At 41.6% G+C, this 19219-nt stretch overlaps 1 protein-coding gene across 7 annotated transcripts in view; it reads left to right on the top strand.

Annotated features, from left to right (window-relative positions):
• The first annotated feature begins 883 nt into the window (after nt 1-883).
• The window catches only part of SGIP1 (SH3GL interacting endocytic adaptor 1), a 131163-nt gene continuing 112827 nt past the window's right edge, over nt 884-19219 (top strand). For all 7 annotated transcript variants that reach the window (XM_081948285.1, XM_081948284.1, XM_081948281.1 and 4 more), the window contains exon 1: nt 884-1213. In XM_081948285.1, coding sequence (XP_081804411.1) covers nt 1204-1213 — 10 coding nt within the window. In that variant the 5' untranslated portion in view covers nt 884-1203. The remainder of the gene's footprint in view (nt 1214-19219) is intronic.

Genomic DNA, 19219 nt, shown 5'->3' with positions numbered 1-19219 from the left:
AGGGTTTTTTATTTTTACATATTTTTTTTGAGTAGAGAATGAAGAGTGGGGTTGTTGGGGATTCCCCCCCCCCCCAATATTCCTCTGCACTGACATTGCAGAGAAACGTATGCATTTTGAAGGCTGCTGATGTGACAGTCCTTCTCCTGGGCCTTTTGTTTCTTTTTTCACGGCAATTCCCTGCCCTTTGGCACGGATGCACTAGGAGCAAAATTAATGTTAGGATTCCCATGGAAGATGGCCTCGATGAAATTCCCTCTGCATCCTCCTCCTGGGGATAATTGGGATGTGACGTCATATGAATTGATTCTTCTCCTGAATGGTTGGGAGGGGGGAGATTGACAGGGAGGGAGGGAGGGAGAGAGAGAGCTCATCAGCCAACACATAAAACATGAAACCACATTAACAGTTCCTCTGCGTTAAGGGAACCTGACATCTTGGCTTTCCCAAGCCTGATTATTGCATTGCAGCCTTTAATTCTCAGGCTGGTTTTTTGTTACCTGTTTTTTTTTTTAAAATTTCCATTGATTTCTCTCTTCCCCCTCCCCCACCATTCCTGGCAGGATCTGCTGATCCAACGTGCTGCTCCAGAAGCTGGTACAAGATGATAGAGATGGGAAGCGCATCACAACAGAGAGATCCAGAGGGGCCGGGCATGCATGTTGAAAGCGAGGGAGGCAGAGAGGGGGAAAAATTGGTTCCTGTGTTCTCCAGGGGTATTGTGTCAGGAGATGCAAGCAAGGAACCATGTGACGAGTAAGAAAGCTGGAGGGATTGGTTGAGATGCTAGCAGCAAGTGTGTGAGCTAAGCTGGCTCCCTCCACCATCACCCCTCCCTTCCTTTCTCTCCTCTCTGCTCTCTCTCTCTCTCATCCGTTCTCACTCTCTCTCTCTCTCTCTCTCTCTCTCAGCATCTTTCCGTGATTCTGTAGGTGATACAGTCACAGCAGCATCCATGGCATGCCTTTTGCCTTAGCCCACTCTCCTCCTGGTTTTGATTCCCCACATTTCTTCTCCTTTCCCCCTCCCTCCCTTCTTTCCTCCCTCCCTCCCTTTTTTTTCTCTTTCCTCTGACAGCTTCACCAGCGATGCATCTGAGATCCCAGCACTGAGAGTTTACATGAAGCATCTGCTCAACTGGAGTCATAATTTCCCGTATTTTTTTCAGCCTCTGTGAAAACTGAGGAATGCAATTCTGCCACCATGATGGAAGGTAGGTCCTCCTTTGGCTGCTTCTGGCTCCGTGTTTCTGCTGCTGTTTCTGGGGGCAGCATTTGCAGGGCAGATCATGAGGATGCTGGAGGTTCTGTCATTTAGTCTCAGTTATTGAGGATTGATTAAAAAGAAAAAAAAGAAAAGCCCATCTTTGGATTATGACGATAGTTGTCTTTCCGGATACCCTTTGCAGCGATCAAATGGTCAGTTCTTTTGGTGCATCTGAGGAGCTGTATTATTATTATTATTATTATTATTATTATTATTATTATTATTATTATTATTATTATTATTATTCATGGAGCTTTTTATTCCCAGGATGGAAAAATAAAATCCAGCAGTCTGTGGCCTGTAGAAATAGTCTAAGCCCAAGGAAAGAGAGAAGTAGTTGCCCAAAAAGATTGAGATGTTTTTGCTTTGGTCCAATCGCTCCCCCCACTCCCCCCACGTCAAAATTGATGCTTGAGAGAACATTGTCACTTTAAAAAATAGGGGGGAGAGAGGAGATAGAATGTCAAGTATCATTCTGAGCAGATGTTCTGCAATCTTTTCAGAGGAAAGATTTATTTTATGTAATGGAATTCTTTTTTAAAATGTATTTATCCTTATTTCAAGGTATGTCCTTCAAATAATTGGTGGAAATCGGCTAAAGGAAGAGCCTTTTGATATTTATCTGCTTGTATAAGGTTTCTGGTTCTAAAGTCTCGCGGTTGCAATCATTGCTTGCATGTGCAGCAGTTGTAGCTGTGGGTTATGGGCAGCAGTACAAGAAGTCAAGGCAGCCTCCTTGGGCCTGCAGTACAGAATAGGGTGAGCCGGTTGGGCCTTCAGGCTTGGAAGCCACCCAACCTGGTTATGATCTGCTGTAGGTCCACCACATAGCCACCATGGAACCTGGGCATTTACTAGGTCAAGATGATGGGTGGGAGCAGGACAGGAGATAGGTTGCATTGCAGCTAGCCAGGGCAGTATGAATAGGGACAACAGCAGATGGCAGCAAAGAAATAAGAGACATCCTTAACTCTCTGCTGTCATCTAGTGGTGGTCGGGATTTTTTACCTAGTTGTCTGGATTTTTTTTTCAGAGTTAGTAATTGCTTAGGGGGCAAAACAACTTCCACTCCAAAGAGGGTGCCTAGGGCCAATGCTGCCTGTCTTGTGGGCAACTGGGGGACACCACCACAGGAAGCAGACCAAAACTTCTCACTATTTTATGTGGCAACTAATTTGGGGATGATAGACTTGCCCAACAATTTACTAGAGTGAAATGGATGAGAGTTTACATAAAACATGGAAGTATATACATTTAAGCATGTAATAGAATGTAAGGCCATCTGATTGGTTTCTGGAACGGAATTGAATGAAGATGAGTACGTTTTGATTTCATATGTTCTAAGCACCTCAAGTCCAGGCCAAAGAAAATGTGTTATGGAGTTATGATAAAAATTCTGAAATGTAGATGGTGTACAGATCACAATGACAGATGGAGTGATGAGGTTTAAGAGTACTAAGCGCATAACTAGAGCATTTAGTACATAAATAGAGTACTAAGTCTCTATTTCTTTTGGTCTCCATACTGTAGATGATGCAGAGATAGTTTTGGCAAAAAATGATTGACACTTGCAAAGGCCTGCATCTCAAACCTGAAAATTGCACCTATGATGCATATTCATTCCAGATTTGTCATTTCAACACTCCCACCCCACTTCAAACCCTGTTTAAACATCTGCCTGGAATGTTGCTTCCTTTAATCTAATCATGAAAATGCTACCTACAGCCTATTCTTGACCATGCCAAATCTTTTCACTGATGTTAATGAGATTAGATTACCGTTTGCCATTTTATGAACTCGGGAATTTCCAACAATGGAAATTGCCTATTTAAGGATTAAAATTCCTGAAATTGATCGGTCTTTTCTATTATAGGATATAGAGTCTGGAATTGAATGATTTGAACACACTTACATTCATCTCTTTTAATGATGCATCTCTCTGTGTGTGTTTTAAATTTCTTACCTAACTTGCAAGATGAGTCTAGATAATTGAAGCCCATTTATGGTGTTTTTTTTTTCCAGGAGGGATGAATAGGAGGAACTATTCATATTTTAATATATTTTATTAATAATTTGGGTTTCATTTTTCCTTTACAAATTACTTTTTTCATAACAGACATGAATACCGTATGTAATATTAGGATTAATTACCATTGTACTTAATTTAAAATATGTGAAATAACTAAACACAAATGATTGCTGTGATATATACAATACATTCAGAAAGTATTCAGATCCCCTTCACTTTTGTCAATTTGGTTATACTGCAGGTATTTTTCTCATTAATCTACACTCAGTATCCCATATCGACAAAGTAAAAACAGAATTTTAGAAATGGCTGTAAATTTATTAAAAATTAAAAACTGAAATAGCATATTGGCATAACATTCAGACCTTTCACTCAGTATTTTGTTGAAGCACCTTTAGCAGCAATGACAGCCTCGAGTCATTTTCGGTATGACTAAACAAGCTTTTCACACCTGGATTGAGGAATTTTCTGTCATTCTTTCTTGCAAATCCTCTCAAGCTCAGTCAGGTTAGATGGCGACCGTCAGTGGACAGTCATTTTCAGGTCCCTATAGAGGTGTTCAATAGGGTTCAAGTCAGGGCTCTGGCTGGGCCACTCTAGGACATTCACAGAGTTGTCCCTAAGCCACTCCTGTGTTGTCTTGGCTGTGTGCTTAGAATTGTTGTCATGTTGGAAAGTGAATCTTCGGTGCATTCTGAGGTGCTGAGCACTGTAGAATAGGTTCTCATTAAGGATATCCTGTACTTTCAGTGGTGGGATTCAAATTATTTGACAACTGATTCTCTGCCCTAATGATTTCTTCCAACAACCAGTTCACCAAACTGCTCAGAAAGTGAACAACCGGTTCTCCCAAAGTGGTATGAATTGGCTGAATCCCACCACTGACTTTTCTCCATTCAGCTTTCCCTCAACCCTGATCAGTCTCCCAGTCCCTGCTACTGAAAAACAGCCCCACAGCATGATGCTGCCACCATCATGCTTCACTATTGGGATATTGGACAGGTGATGAGCAGTGCCTGGTTTCCTCCAGACGCAATGTTTAGAATTGAGGCCAAACAGTTCAATCTTGATTTTATCAGACAAGAGAATCTTGTTCCTCACTGTCTGAGAGTCCTTCAAGTGCCTTTTTTGCAAAGTCAAAACGGACTGTTATGTGTTTTGCACTGAAGAGAGGCTTCCATCTAGCACTCTGCCTTAAATCCCAGATTGGTGGAGGGCTTCAATGATGGTTGTCCTTCTGGAACTCTGTCCCATCTCCACACAGGATCTCTGGAGCTCTGTCAGGGTGACCATTAGGTTCTTGGTCACTTCCCTTACTAAGGCCATTCCACCACCACCACCCCGCAATTGCTCAGTTTGACTGGGCGACAAGCTCTTGAAAAAATCTTGGTTGTGCCAAACGTCTTCCATTTGAGAATTATGCAGGCCACTATGCTCTTAGGAATCTTCACTGCAGCAGAAATTTTATTGTAGCCTTCCCCAGATCTGTTCCTTGCAATAATCCCGTCTCTGAGCTCTGTAGGCAGGTTGTTTGACCTCATGGCTTTTGCTCTGCTACAGTATGCGTTGTCAGCTGTGAGGCCTTCTATAGAGAGGTGCTTTGCTTTCCAAATCATGTCCAATCAATTTAACTTACCACAGATGGACTCCAAGGTATAAAAACATGTCAGCAATGATCAAGAGATATAGGAGACACCTGAGCTACATTCCAAGTGTTGTTACAAAGGGTCTGAATAATACCAATGTGATATTTTAGTTTTTTCATTTTAATAAATTTACAGACATTTCTAAAATTCTGTTTTCACTTTGTCATTATGGGGTACTGAGTGCAGATTAATGAGAAAAAATGAATGTAAATAACTGTAGAATCAGGCTGCAGCATAACATTGACAAATGTGAAGGATGTCTGAATACTTTCTGAGTGCAATGTACTACAAAATATCTACAGGCACATAAATTTATGTTATTGGAGATCAAATAATGTTATATTTGCTGTGAAAAGAACATATGTATATATACTCTCATTAAGACGAGTTTGATCAGTGGTTACCTGACTTCTAATTAGCATAATGCTTTACGGAAGACCCTGAATATCAAAAAATTAAAAGGTAATATTATTATCCAGTCTGATTGTGATTGACCAGGTTGAACTCTGTTAGAATATGGTTGGGATTCTTTTTTTAAGATTAATCGTAATCTTCATTTTTCCAAGACACTCAGGGTGAGACTGAAGAACTGAAGTTCAGTATATCAGAAAAACAGAGATTGGCTTTTCAAATTCCATACAAATAAGTCCTCAAAGCAGAAGAGCCACGAGAGTTACTTTATAATTTCTGTATTTCAAATAATATAAAGTATTTTGGTTGAAGTTATACACAATCATTTATGGACTTAACCTATGAAATCAATGGACAAATTAATGTGGCTTCTGCCCTGTTTATTTAATTGGTACCACAGTACATGCCAAAGTATGGATTTCAGAGTAATTTTAAACATACAACAAATAAGCCGGTGAAACATGTTTGGCTCAAAAGAACTTAAACATTTTAAGACTATTTAGCATTGTTATTAATCCATTTTTAAAGCTTTATTGTATCAAATTTGTTGGAAAGGCAAAATAATAGTTTTGTAGTTAAGTGATGTAATCCTTACCAGAAACATTTTAAACCTCTATTGGACATACTGTTACAAGTACAATACTTAAAAAATAGTACATTATTGATTTTCATCAACGTAGACATTGGCCAACCAATGAATAGACTGAATGAACCTCCATTTTATTATGAAGGCTTCTATGTACTAGTGTCTCTTACTGCGTAATGGAGAAGCAGACTGAAATATATTTCTGTTACTTTAATGTAGCTGTTCCAATGCTAGAAGGAATCTCTAATCTCTAGAAGAAAGAAGCAGGAGAAATTCAAACCTAGGGAAGTCAGAACTAAGGGAAACAGGGAGATTTAAAGGAAAATATGCCATGGAATAAAAATAATTAAAAGCATACCAGAGAAGAGGAAAGGCTGAAAATAAAATGATGGGTAAAATAATGAACTGGCCAAGACCCAAATTAGCTGAGATCACAATGTTGAAAAAGCAATAGTTTTGGGCTCCTGGTAATCCATTTTCATCCATTTAAGAAGACTTAAAGACCAGATAAAATAAAGCAAAAGTGTGACAGAGGATGAAAATCAAGAAAGGTGGTTTGAAAGTAGATCAAAATATTGCCAAACATGTTGGTGCATTTTTAACGTACTACTGCTGAAACACAATGGAATCTGTAAAAACTGAGCAGTTGCAGGAGATTCTTTGAAATGGCTTGGCCAAGTCTATACGGCTGAAATATCTTTTGGGTGAATGTTTGGGCCAAACCTTTGTCTTGCTGAAGATTTGGGCACTATGACTGACCTGAAAAGCAGGAAACATATGTTATATATGAGACATTAGCTATTTGAAAGTAGTTTGACGTATTTCCATCAGATACTTCCTATCTGTGCAGCATATTCACATGCATTCTGGCTAGACATTTGTTTTCTGCATATGGTAAGGATATTAACAAGATCTAGCCTTATACACGTAAGCTTCAACCACACCATCTGAACATTTTTTTATGGCACACAGATTGTGCTTTTATTTATTCATTACAAATGTTGTTTACGTTGTTTCAGTCCTCTAATTCTAAATGGCAGGGAGCAGCAGCAACATACCATGCCTAACATCAAAGTAATTATCAGAATATGAGAATTAACATAAAAGCAATGTATAAACACAAGCCACATAAATCATGTTGCAGTCATTAAAAATCATGTCACCTTCTACTAGTGCTTCCCAAACTTCTCATTACCCCATACCATTTATCAGAAGGTTCATTTTACCCAATGTAGGCAAAACATTTTAAGCCCATTTAAATGTCCCAGTTGTCATTGATTAATAGGTTTGTAGGTCATTATTTTCCTCCAAAATGTACCATGTATCCCCGAAAATACGACCTGTCCTGAAACTAAGGCCTTGCCACATTTTTTTAAAAAAACAAAGTTTTATTGGTTTTTTTAAAATTTGCAAGGGAAAAGGTAGTGGAAAAAGTATACAAATTTTGGCAGTTGCAAAGTGTGGTAGGCGCCCCCTCCCTCCAAACTCATAGTATACATCTGGTTAAAGGCATTAATACATAGTCATATATAGTCAGCATATTAATTCTGTTAGTACTTTCAATCAATTTAATACATAGTAGTATATAGTCCACATGTTAATTTCATTGGTACTTTCAGTCAGTTTATGTCAAAAAGATTTTCTTGTTCATTTTTGTGATCTGAGCTTTCTTGGTATTGCCCCATCTCCCCCCGCCGGCAGAGCTCCGGCCCCTCCCATGTCCTGCATATCTGTTGTAGGATCTTCTGTTTTTTTTAGGTGTGTTTTGTTTTTTTCCATAAAGGCCTGTGCCTCTATGGGTGTGTTGATTCTAATTCTTGTCTCTTCCCAGAATATTAACATACCTTCAGGCATCAACCATCTGAACCACACTCCCTTCTGGTATAATTTATTCGCTAATTGCGAATAATTTTTTCTTTTTTCCCTCACTTTCTTGGGGATCTGCTTCAGAATGGTTATTTCCCTATCATGGTATATCAGGGCTTGCCCCCTTTGTGCACCCAGAATTTCGTCTCTTGTGGTTTTTCTGAGAAATTTAATATGTACCTCCCTGGGTACGTTGTGTGTTCTGGCATAGGCTGAGTTCACTCTATAAACCAGATCTATCTCCCATTCCATCTGTTGTTTTTCTTTATGGATATATTCGGCCAAAATATTTATCATGATGTCCCTTATGTTTTCATCATCTGCTTCCATCACGTTTTGAAATCTAAGATAAAAGGACATTCTCTCAAATTCTGTTTTCATTTGTTGGGTATCAAGTTCTTTGTTTCCCTTCTGCACCGCCTCCACCACCACCACCCTCATCTCAGCCGCCCCACCCTCCAGAAGGTCCAGTCTCTGTGAGTTCTTATAAATTTGGGCTTGATTCTCTTTAATTTCTTCTTTCATTTCCTTTAATTGTTTCTTAATTTCCTCTTGTCCCTGTAAAAGTTGCTGAAGCATTTGTTGCAAATCCATCTCTGTACTTTTAGGTTGCATCAGGTCTGTTATCTTTGATTGTGTAGCAGGGCTGGAAGTTGCTGATGTCGGGGCAGAGGTAGCAAAGCCAGGCTTTCCAGGAGGTGGTCTTTTAGGAGACATTGTTTATAGAATAAAGAGCTCAGTCAGTATAGGGAATGAACAGTTAGAGCGGCAGAGCAGCCAGATGAGTCCAGGAGGCAGAAGGTCCAGGCAGAAGAGAGTTTCTCTAATCACCCTGGCAGTAGAGCAAAGTTTTTCACTCCAGGGAGTTCAAAGAGTAGCAATCCACAAGAGATTTATCTGAGTAACACGGAGACAAAGACCGGAAGCCTGAATTTTTAAAAGTGGAGTCAGGTTTCACAGTTCATGAAGACAACGGAAGTGTGCCATCTTGCCCTGCCAGCTTCGGGTTTAGAGGCATAACAAAGTTTTCAAAGTTCCCAAAGTTTTCAGATCATCAGTATATTATAGGGTTAAGTTCAAAGAAAGTCACTTTAAGCAAGGGTGTGGCATCATTGGTTGGCTCTCCCCCCTCCTCCTTCCCCTGGGGCTTAGAGCAAAATTGTTCCAAGCCGCCTGTCCGAGGGGGGGGAAATCCCCCTCCCTCCAGCCGCGCCTCCCAAGTTAGCCGAAAGAAAAAGTTTTAAACTGCTGAAAAGTTCTTCAATTCAATAAAGGGAGTGGAGGGGGGTATGCGCCTCACCGCACCACCGCTGCTTCCTTCTGCTTGTTCATTCTCCGCACAGCATTCAGCGAAGATGCCCACTCGTCCTCCGATCTTCTCCCCGGTGCCTTGGGCGAAGCGGGGGACCTCCCGCCAGCCGCCACCGATCCAGGGATCCCCCGCGATGCCGCCCCTCCGGCAGGACGCCTCTGCGGGGCGTCCTGTGCCCCCCAAGGAGTGGGGAAGCCCACCGAGGAGCCGGAGTGAGCAAACACTTGCTCGTCGCTGGTGGCCGCCGGAACCGGAAGTCGCCTTGCCACATTTTTCTGGTGGGCAAAAATATAAGCCCTCCCATGCAAATAAGCCCCCATGGACAACCCCCCCACCTCTGGCCAGGCAGAGCACTGCTCACCAACCTAGCGGTATCCCGAAGGTGCCAAGCTGCAGGAACCAGGGGGGTGAAGGTGATCGCGTTGCTTGGTGCCTTCAGGATACCCTAGGTTGGTGAGCGGCTCTGTGCCCAGCTGAAGAGCGGGGTTGCCAGGCAGCTGCTGTCTTGCGAGCAGGCTCCCAAAGAGCTGGGCACAGCCTCATGGGTGAACAGCTGTGTTGTGCTGTCGCAGCAGCGCAGCGCAGCACCCATGAAGCAACCAAGCTCACGAGCAGCCACCTGGCAAATCCCCTTTCCTGTTGGGCACAGTGCCATTCAATGACCTAGGGGTATCGCCAAGCTGCGTGAGCGCCTGTTCACCGCCGCCTGGCTCTCGCAGCTTGGCACCTTTGAAATGCCAGTGAATGGCGCTTTGCATGGCTGGAGAGGGGGGTTGCACGAGTGGCTGTTCTGCTCCCACTTGCACGCCACCCAGCCTCACAATGCCCTGACCCAGTTCGCCCTGCAGAGCCAGAGTACCTCCACTGCTGCCACCGCCACTATCCCAACATGGCTTTTTTGGCGGCTTCCAAACTGAGTCTTCCGGTAGTGACCGCTCTGGGTGTACGCTCTATGGTTGTACGCTCTGGAAGTGCGCTCTGCCAGCATCTGGCCCACAACACAGCAGCACAGCAATTTAGGGCTAGAAGGCTACTCAGAGGTTACCTAGTCCAACCCCCTGCTGCAGCAGGAAACCTTACATTGTCTGGATTATTTGGTTGCCTCTAACAGAGAGGAAAATTGCCAGAAAGGATAAGGAGTTTACTAGGCCAAGACTGCCATGCAGAGGAAGGCAGAGATAGTCCTTGACTTATGACTACAATTGAGCCAAAATTTTGGTTGCTAAGCAAGAGCATTGTTAAGTGAGCTTCACCACATTTTACGAAATCCATGACATCTCCTGGTGAGTGACATCAAGTTGGCCATGCCACCCAGTCACATGATGCCAAACCACACCCACAGAATAGGTAGTAAAAAGTTTTGAAACCCATCCCTGGTTGTAAGTGGAGAACTACCTGTATCTTCAAAACCGCATGATTGTCCAGTTTGCTTGCCCATTCTTACCACTTTCTCCAAATGCAAATTGAATAAAATGAGTTTTTCGAAACTTCCTATAAATCCAAAGTGAAATTATGGTTCCTCTATCTGGTGGGAGAGTCTTCCATGCAGAGGACCTCCTGCAGGGAATCCTTGTTTCTACACCTCCTCCTTTCAGGCAGCAGAAGGAGTGGGAACTCTCAGCAAGCAAGAGAAAGCAGATTTTATATGGAGCAAAGTGATCTTGGAGATGGCTAAGCCCCAGACAGGAAGGACTTTATGGGAGATCACCAATAGCTCAAATTGCTCCTTCATGTGTTGATGTCAATGAACTTTTGTTCCTTATTTAGTTATAATATTTGGACAGTTTGATGCATTAAAGCAGTTTCTTTTGTGCCTTCCTCAGACTATTTCAGTACTTTCTTCCACACACGATCCATTTTTCTTCTCTGTCCATGCATTCCGGGGCCATTAAAAGCACTCATCCACTATGGGCTGCAGTTTGAGTAGGTATCCCTCAGGGTTTAATTTCAAAGACATTTTATATCTCTGCAAATCTTTAGCTTTATCCCCCTAGTTTATTACTTGCCATACTCTGAATACGTAACAAATAGCACTCCAGATTTAAACTCACCACAAGCAGAAGTGATTGGAAGCAAAAAATTCTTGCCAGCTAGAGATACTTCAAGGCAAGTGATACAACTAAGAAGCACAGAGTGTTGTCAATGGGCAGCTTCATTGGTTACACATCAGCACACTGTCACATTATGGATAAATTGAATGGGCCTATTTTCATTGTAACTGCTTGTCTCTTCATGGGCCTTGTTTACCAGAACATTTTTTCTAGGTCTCTGTTGCCTTTGCTTTCCTTCAGCTGCTTTTAATGTATCGGCAGCTAACCATTTGGGTTCTTTTTATTGTTTGTTAAGATATTTTTGTTTGCTTCAACTTCAACAATGACATGGTTTCCAGCCCAGAGTTCTACAAGCCCTCTGCTCATCAGATACTAAATCTATTCTTTATTTTCACCACACAATATATGAAATATTCCTGAGATGGTATCTTGTTGGTTAATCATTTGTTTTTCTTCATTTGTTTGTCATCTGAGATTAGGTCTTGTGTTTCCTGACCATCTTTGCTAAGGGAATCTAGAGTCAGTTTAATTTTTGAGGTTGCTCATTTTCTAGTTCCAGATGTAAATTAATTTCTAGGCTGCTGGAAGAAAAGCATTTCCTGTAAACATGAATTTGTCTCAACAAAATTCTATTAGTCTGTGTTCTGCTTTATTTTGTACATTTTTTCTATTATTCCAGATACTGCTTTGCTTCAAACATCTATAATTAGTATGCTTCCAGTGTGTGTGTGTGTGTGTGTGTGTGTGTGTGTTATGAAAACAAAATAATACAAGTTGCCATAGAATTGCTCAACTTCTGTTTCTCTATATCTGGGGGAGAATAGCAGCAGGTCATTCTAATATTAACCTTAACGCTGCAATTAAACCTGTTTATTTCTGTTGCAGATTATCATAGCCAAGCAGTAAATAAATAAGGTGTATGTGCTTTTCTGTTTATGAGAGAAGATATTTGTATATTTATCTAAATCTAATAAATGGATGGATGGATGGATGGATGGATGGATGGATAATGTGATAGACAGACAGACACATATATACATACATACTTTGCTTGTTGGGTAGACCTTTGAAAACATTTTCAGTAGAGTACCCTGAACATTTAAAAATTGTGACAATCCATTTTTCAAATTCTTTTTAGCAATATATTTAGAGTTCATTGAATTTAACTGAATGCTGCTGCTACTGTCTATGAAATTCAATTGGAATTTGTGATCATACAGTGGTGCAATTTTTAGTATGTTGTTGATAATTTAGCTGGGTCTTTTTTATATAAAATGTATTTATTTATCAGACTTATATAGCTGCCTCCTTTTTGCACCGCAACTGAGAGGCTTACAAACAACAATAAAAACTGCAAGCAAACAAGTAAAAAAAAACTCCCAAAGGACACACCCTGCACCCACACACCCACACCAATTCTACAGGGCTCCAGCCTCACTGTACCCCCACTTGTGGGAAACCCCAGTTGTTCAATGCTTTCTAGAAGACTAAGAGGATAAAGTCCTGCCATATCTCTGGACTAAAAAGTGTTCCAAAATTTATACTTCACCTTAAGAGCTTTTGTGAACCAATCATTTCTTTGTGGGATGTCCTATTAGTATAGCCTCTCCTTGTGATTTAGTCTCCATATGGCAAGAAAGATCATTTTTGATGAAAAGCAACATTTGGTAGCACAGTTTTTTTTTTTTTAATACTCTGCACCCAGAATCGGTGGTTGTAGTTTTACAAAGGGGAGAACATTGCATGGTTGTTTAAATAAAAGGAACTCCTTAAAATAATTTATAAAGGTCTTCAGGACAAAAACATTGTCGGTTTGCTGCCAATGCTATGATGAATTCCATGTATGAAGTGAGGGAGGAAGAAAGATTATTTCCTGCAAGTGCTGAAAGAAAAGTGTTGCATATAAAGTAAAAACTCCCCTTGCTTTCTTCCTTAGCTAAACTTGTCCTTGTATTGAGCTACCATATTTTTCGAAGTATAAGATGCACCTTTTTCCCTCAAAAAAAAAAAAGGGGGTGAAAATCTGGGTGCATTTTGTACACTGAATACAGCATTTTTGACCTCACGAAACCCCCTCCCCCTTTTCACAAAAATGGCCATGCATAGCCTTTAGGAGGCTTCCAGAGTGCTCCTGGGGGCTGGGGAGGGCAAAAATGAGCAAAAAATTGCCGTTTTTCACTCGTTTTTGCCCCCCCCCCGAGCACTCTATAAGCCTCCTAAAGGTTAGGCATGCCCTTTTTTTGACAAAATATGGGCCCGTTTTTGTGAAAAACTGGTGATTCTTGGGAGGTCTGCAGAGTGCAAAAACTTCTTTTTTTAATTTACCTCTTCAAAATCTTGGTGCATCTTATACTCTGAAAAATATGGTAAATCTCTGCCTATCTCTTTTGCCCTTTTTAGTTCCCTCATCTTTTATGCCCCCCCCCCCAGATATTCTCCTTTGACACTTTATCTCTTTCCCCAACCACTCCAAGGGTGTCTTTCCTCTTTTCCTTCTTCCTCTTTTTATTTTACACACTGTCGAGTGCCCGGGATGTTTCTTAGCGCTACGAAATCATTGATGTCCTTGTTTGAAAAATTTATAGGCCACCTATAGTCAAAGGAGCCTCCAGGCAGCAAGGAACAGATGGCGGGTTGATCTCCGCATGTGCCGATGACCCATGCAACCTAGCAGCTCGATCCTTTTGGGCCATACAAAGTGGTTGTTTGTATGCATCTCAAAGTACAACAATTAATGCAGCCGTGCAGCGTGATGTCTACATCTGGCTATTTTATTTTGAGGGTAAAAAGACAGGAGGCGGCTTTCTGATAAAAAAAAAGGTACAAGGCAAATTGCATGTGAGTGCTAGAAATGGCTTCAGCTATTATTGCTTCTAACTGGAAGCTGCCTGAATGAAATCTGTTTTGTCTTTCCAGAGGCCGTTTTAGATAAGTAGGGGCAGAATTCTAAACATTCCCACATCAAGAAGGCACATCAAATTTAGTCCCTAGGAAGCTGGAAGATCTTAGCCACTTCTGATCTAAAGTGGATAAGTTACTTCTGTGTTTGAGATCCATATTATACATAGGGCAGGAAAAACATATGAAAGTACTTACTAATACGGCTAGTATATCTGCAGAGACTGGTACAGTATTTGCAGCTTTGCATAGATTCTGGGTCACAGGGAACCTTCTGAATAATTCAAGCACAAGGCCATTATTTTCCAGACATCTATGCTGTAGAGCTACACAGCAGTGAAGGGTTAGGCAATGTGCCCACATCAGGGGCAGTTTTACTCAGTTGGGCCCAATTGGCATTAAGCAGTGTCAATAGGATTTTTTTTTAAATGTAGCATTTGTGGTGGTATACCAATGAGCTAAATTTCGAGCTGTGATTCAGGGAAGGAGTAATAAAACCTTCCCTGGATCACAGGGTATAATAAAAATAAACACAAATACAACCTGACACAACAGACTTGCTTACATCATAATGGAGCAATATGTAATCACTTAAAAGGGGCTCCCAAGAGACCATTAAGGGCAGTTCCATATAAGGATTCAATGCTACTCTGAAAGCAACTCTGGACTTCTGTGATTCCACAAGTTCAGCTATGCTGAGAGGTGAGTGTGAGAATCAGTGCTCATGTAGTAAACGCAAATCAACCTTGCTACCAAAACGAGAGGTAGATGGAAACCCAGCCTTCAGCCCAAAAGAGAGTGTTATCCAACCCAGTGAGCAGGAGGGAGGAAGAGGCAGAGAAACCACACTGAGAGCATTTTATATACAGTACATCAGGAATGTCAAACTCAAGGCCCACGGACAAGATCCAGCCCACGGGGTGCTTAGATCTGGCCTGCATGGCTGTCCTGGAAACAGAGATGGTTCATTGTTCCTTTGTCAGCAAAAACAGAGCTCGGGAGGGCTGTGCACAGCTCTCCCAAGCTCCCTTTTCACTGGTAGAGGGTTGCAAGAGGCTCTCCCAGCCGAAAAGGGCGCTTGGGAATCCATTTTCACTGGCAGAGCTCTCAGGCTGCCACAGGTGCACCTCCCCCAACATGAGTGATGTCACCCTGGCCATGTCCACCCTGGCCCAGCCAGCCCCAGCCCCCCAAGGTCAAACACAACCCTGGTGTGGTCCTCAATGAAATCGATTTGACACCCCTGAAGTACAGGACTCTGTTTTGATATACAGCAGACATTGGAATTCTTTTAGAATAGGGTTTTATTTTTTTTGCTTTTAAAAAAAGAAACCAATGAAGATCCTTATTAGAAGTTCCTGCCTGTTGGTTTTAGTTCCAGTCAGGTTTGGCAGGAAGACCGTAGACCAATTTATCATCATTCTGGGTAGTTGTGGGCAATCTTTTCCCCCATCTGTAGGAACTCCTCATCTCTGGATCTCAGTCTTTCAAGAGAAACGTGGTTTGTTGCCTTTCTAGCTCTCCTTTATAGGGAGTGCTGTCATTTCCTTTGCATTTGACCAAAGAAACGCACAAAATTCAGGAAGAAAGATCACGGAGGGAGAACAGATGTACAAGCAATTAGTTTGACAACCGTTCTGCACGGAGGCAGATGAGGGCATTTATGTTATTTCAGGATGTCTGGAAACTCAGTTGGGTGGTGAGTTTCTCCCTGCCTCCAGCAATTTGAAGCTGGTCACTTTGAAGATGGATTGTTTTAAATTAATATTTCAATTTTTGAGGTAGCCCTGATTCCATGATAACTTGTGGAGGCTTACCCTAAATGTCTTTTGGAGGACTGGAGAATGGAAGTGATGATGATGGGGAAAGAGCCATAGTCTTAATTGTGGGTTTGCTGCATGGACTGAAATTCTCTTTGCCTCTTAGGAACTTGCAGAACAATGAAACTGAGCCCCCTTCCAATTAGATAAGGAGAGCTTTGGTAAACTGAGGAGCATTTATTAGCCATTCACTTTTTCAGTCATAATAGACTTCTGAGACATCACTTCCTCACCACCTGGTTGCCATGGCGCTGCCAGAGATGCATTCATTTCAGTCAGTTAAAGAGGGAGATTTTATTCTCCTGTTTCCCAGAAAGATGGGGAAGATGGAGGCTACTGCTGATGATTCAAAGTCATCCCCTACTCTCTGAATACTGCAGATTCAGAGGGTAGTGGCACTTTTTATAAGATCCCTGCAATCAAAAGTGCAGATGGAAGACTCAGCTGATATTCCACACGATACCAGGACTGCAGGGCTTCAGTGCAGCAATGCAAAGAAAGAAAATGATGGCTCATTATCTAATAGGAATGAACGTAAGTTCCAGATGGAAGGAGATGAAATTGATTACGCCTCGTAGACTTCCAAAAGCAAAAAGAATAAGCCAAAGGAATTATTCCTCCCTTCTGTTCATTCATATCCAATTCTCACAGACTGCCAGGATCTGACAAGTCCCTGCAGTTTTATTGGCAAGGCTTTCCAGAAGTGGTTTGCCATTGCTTCCCCATTAGGGCCAGAGGTGGTATTCAGCCAGTTCTGACCAGTCCTGGCAAACCAGTAGCAGAAATTTTGAGTAGTTTGGAAAACCGGCAAATGCCACCTCTGAATGGCCCCGTCCCATCTATTTGCTGGCTCCCGAGTCCCAACTGATCCCAGCTGATTGGCTGGCTCTTCTTCTGTTACCCTGCACAGAATGGAGCTGGAAAGCAGATTAATAGGGATTTTACAGTATCCTTGCCCTGGAGTGGGGTGAAAATGGGGATTTTGCAGTATCCTATCCTTGCCCCACCCATCAAGCCATGTCCATTAAGCCACACCACACCCACCAAACTGATAGTAAATTTTTTTGAATCCCATCACTGATTAGGGCTGAGAGAAAGTGACTGGCCCAAGGTCACCTGGGTGGCTTTCTGCCTAAGGCAGGACTAGAACTCTCTAACTCCTAGTTTTTAGCTTGATACCTTAACCACTACACCAAAGTGGCTTTCAAAGGGACAAATATACGTCGTAATCTCAACTATATAATGCCAACTAAATTCAATTATACATGCCATTTTTATGGAGGAAATGAGTATAAAGAATAGAAGGAACTCTAGAATAAGCAGCAAATTAAACATGAGCTAAAAATGATGTATTTGCAGCTTTTAAAACCATGGGATGCCTTTTTGCTTTTCTTCCTTCCTGGCCTTCTTCTAGGATACTGATTTCTGTGGATTAGTAGCTGCAATCCAAAACAGAATTTCAGCTAAATGATGCTTTGATTCTTGTGTGTATAAAACTTCTAGTACTTTTTGAAGCTCTTCTGTAATGATGGTTTCTAGAGCATTGAATTTCATTAGTTGTAATCCAACGCCTGTAGCAGGATACCTAGGTATACTAATATTAATAATAACACCATAACATCTGATGGTAGAGAAAGCTATGTTGCTTGTCATTAGTGACATTCAATAGCCACAGGAGTCATTATAATTGTGTAATAGACCTATAAGAAAGGAAATAATCCTTTTTCTCGTAACAAAACCCTAATGTTTGAAATGTTTTAAATTTTGCTATAAGATACTAAGTACTGTATCTTAGAAGCATTGCCTGTGAGATGTGCTTCTAATATTTCTAGAATTGTATCAGCAAGGAAAAGCAAGCTATCGAATTAAAAAATCATTTCTAAGCCACCATGCACATAATGAAAGCTCCATTTTTCTTGTGGGATTGATAAGAAAGCATTTAAGAAGCCTATTTTCCCGATTCATAAAGCTCTCAACCTTTGCCTGTGTTGAATCATGTTTATCTTAGCCTCCTCACCGGGAAAATTTTCTCATCGAGGATAGCAAGAATGCCTTTGTCTGACAGCTGCCAATCTAGTTATCCCAGGTTTTAAGCCTGTGCTTATTTATTTATTATTTATTTATTACTTGAACTTATTAGTCGCCCCCTCTCCCCACAGGGACTCGGGGCGACATACAAAAGTATTATATAGCGTACAGAGGAGGTAAGAATAAATAAATAAGTTACAATACCTAAAAAAGTTAAAACCCCAGTGAAATTAACCCTTAAAAACTAAAATTACCAATTAAAAATGCCCTGGGCTGGAGAGATTGTAGTATTATGCCAGGTCAGCTAGTCGAAACAGGTAGGTTTTCAGCTTCATACGGAAGGAGCGAAGGTCGGTTGTTGTCCTGATGTCTGGGGGGAGGTCATTCCAAAGGGTGGGGCCCACTACAGAGAAGGCCCTACTCCTGGGCGTCGCCCTCTGGCACTCTCTGGAGGACGGCACCCGGAGTAGTCCCTCTCTGTGTGAGCGGACGGGTCGCAGGGATGTATGGGGCAGGACGCGATCCTGCAGGTAACTAGGCCCTGTGCCATGGAGCGCTTTGAAGGTGGTAACCAGCTTAAAACAAGGACCCAGAAAAAAGCCTCAAATTCAACATAGTGGGGCCATTTATTCTAATTAGTCAATGCAGTTTTACAATTGCTTCATGTGGTGAAGGAAGGCATAGTCACTGAGGCTGCTTCTGAAACATTTATAGCTAGGCTGATGGATGACTTTAGCAATGTAGCAAAGCTTTCAAAAAAAAAGAAGGGAGAAAGAGAGAAAGAAAAGAAGCCAAAATATTGATTGATCACAAGCTACAGTACCAAATGGATTTGTTGTAAATACATTCCTTAAACCAGTGGTTCTCAACCTGTGGGTTGGGACCCCTTTGGAGGTTGAATGACCCTTTCACAGGGGTCACCTATGACCATCGGAAAACACATATTTTTGATGGTCTTAGGAACCACCAATTTTATGGTTGAGGGTCAGCACAACATGTGGAACTGTATTAAAGGGTCGCGGCATTGGGAAGGTTGAGAACCACTGCCTTAAACTGTCATGCATGAGATACTTTCAGCTGCAATTAATGGATGGACTCACAAGGATTCCATAATTTAAAAACTTGTGTTTTTTAAAAAAAAATTCTCCTAAATTACTCAGGGCCTGCACACTGTCTTTAGTTTACCTATCCTCTTTCTTAGAGTAAAGGATGTAATCTGTTTCACAGGCAGTCTGGTTCTTTTATTGAAGAAGGAGAGGTTTAGGGATGTATAGAAAAAGGAACAGCCAGCATAATGAGGGAGGCT

This window comes from Natrix helvetica (assembly GCF_964273705.1).
Source record: "Natrix helvetica genome assembly, chromosome: 3".
Lineage (NCBI taxonomy): Eukaryota > Metazoa > Chordata > Lepidosauria > Squamata > Natricidae > Natrix > Natrix helvetica.
Note: the sequence above shows the minus strand (reverse complement) of the source record. Positions and strands in the feature narration are given on the sequence as shown.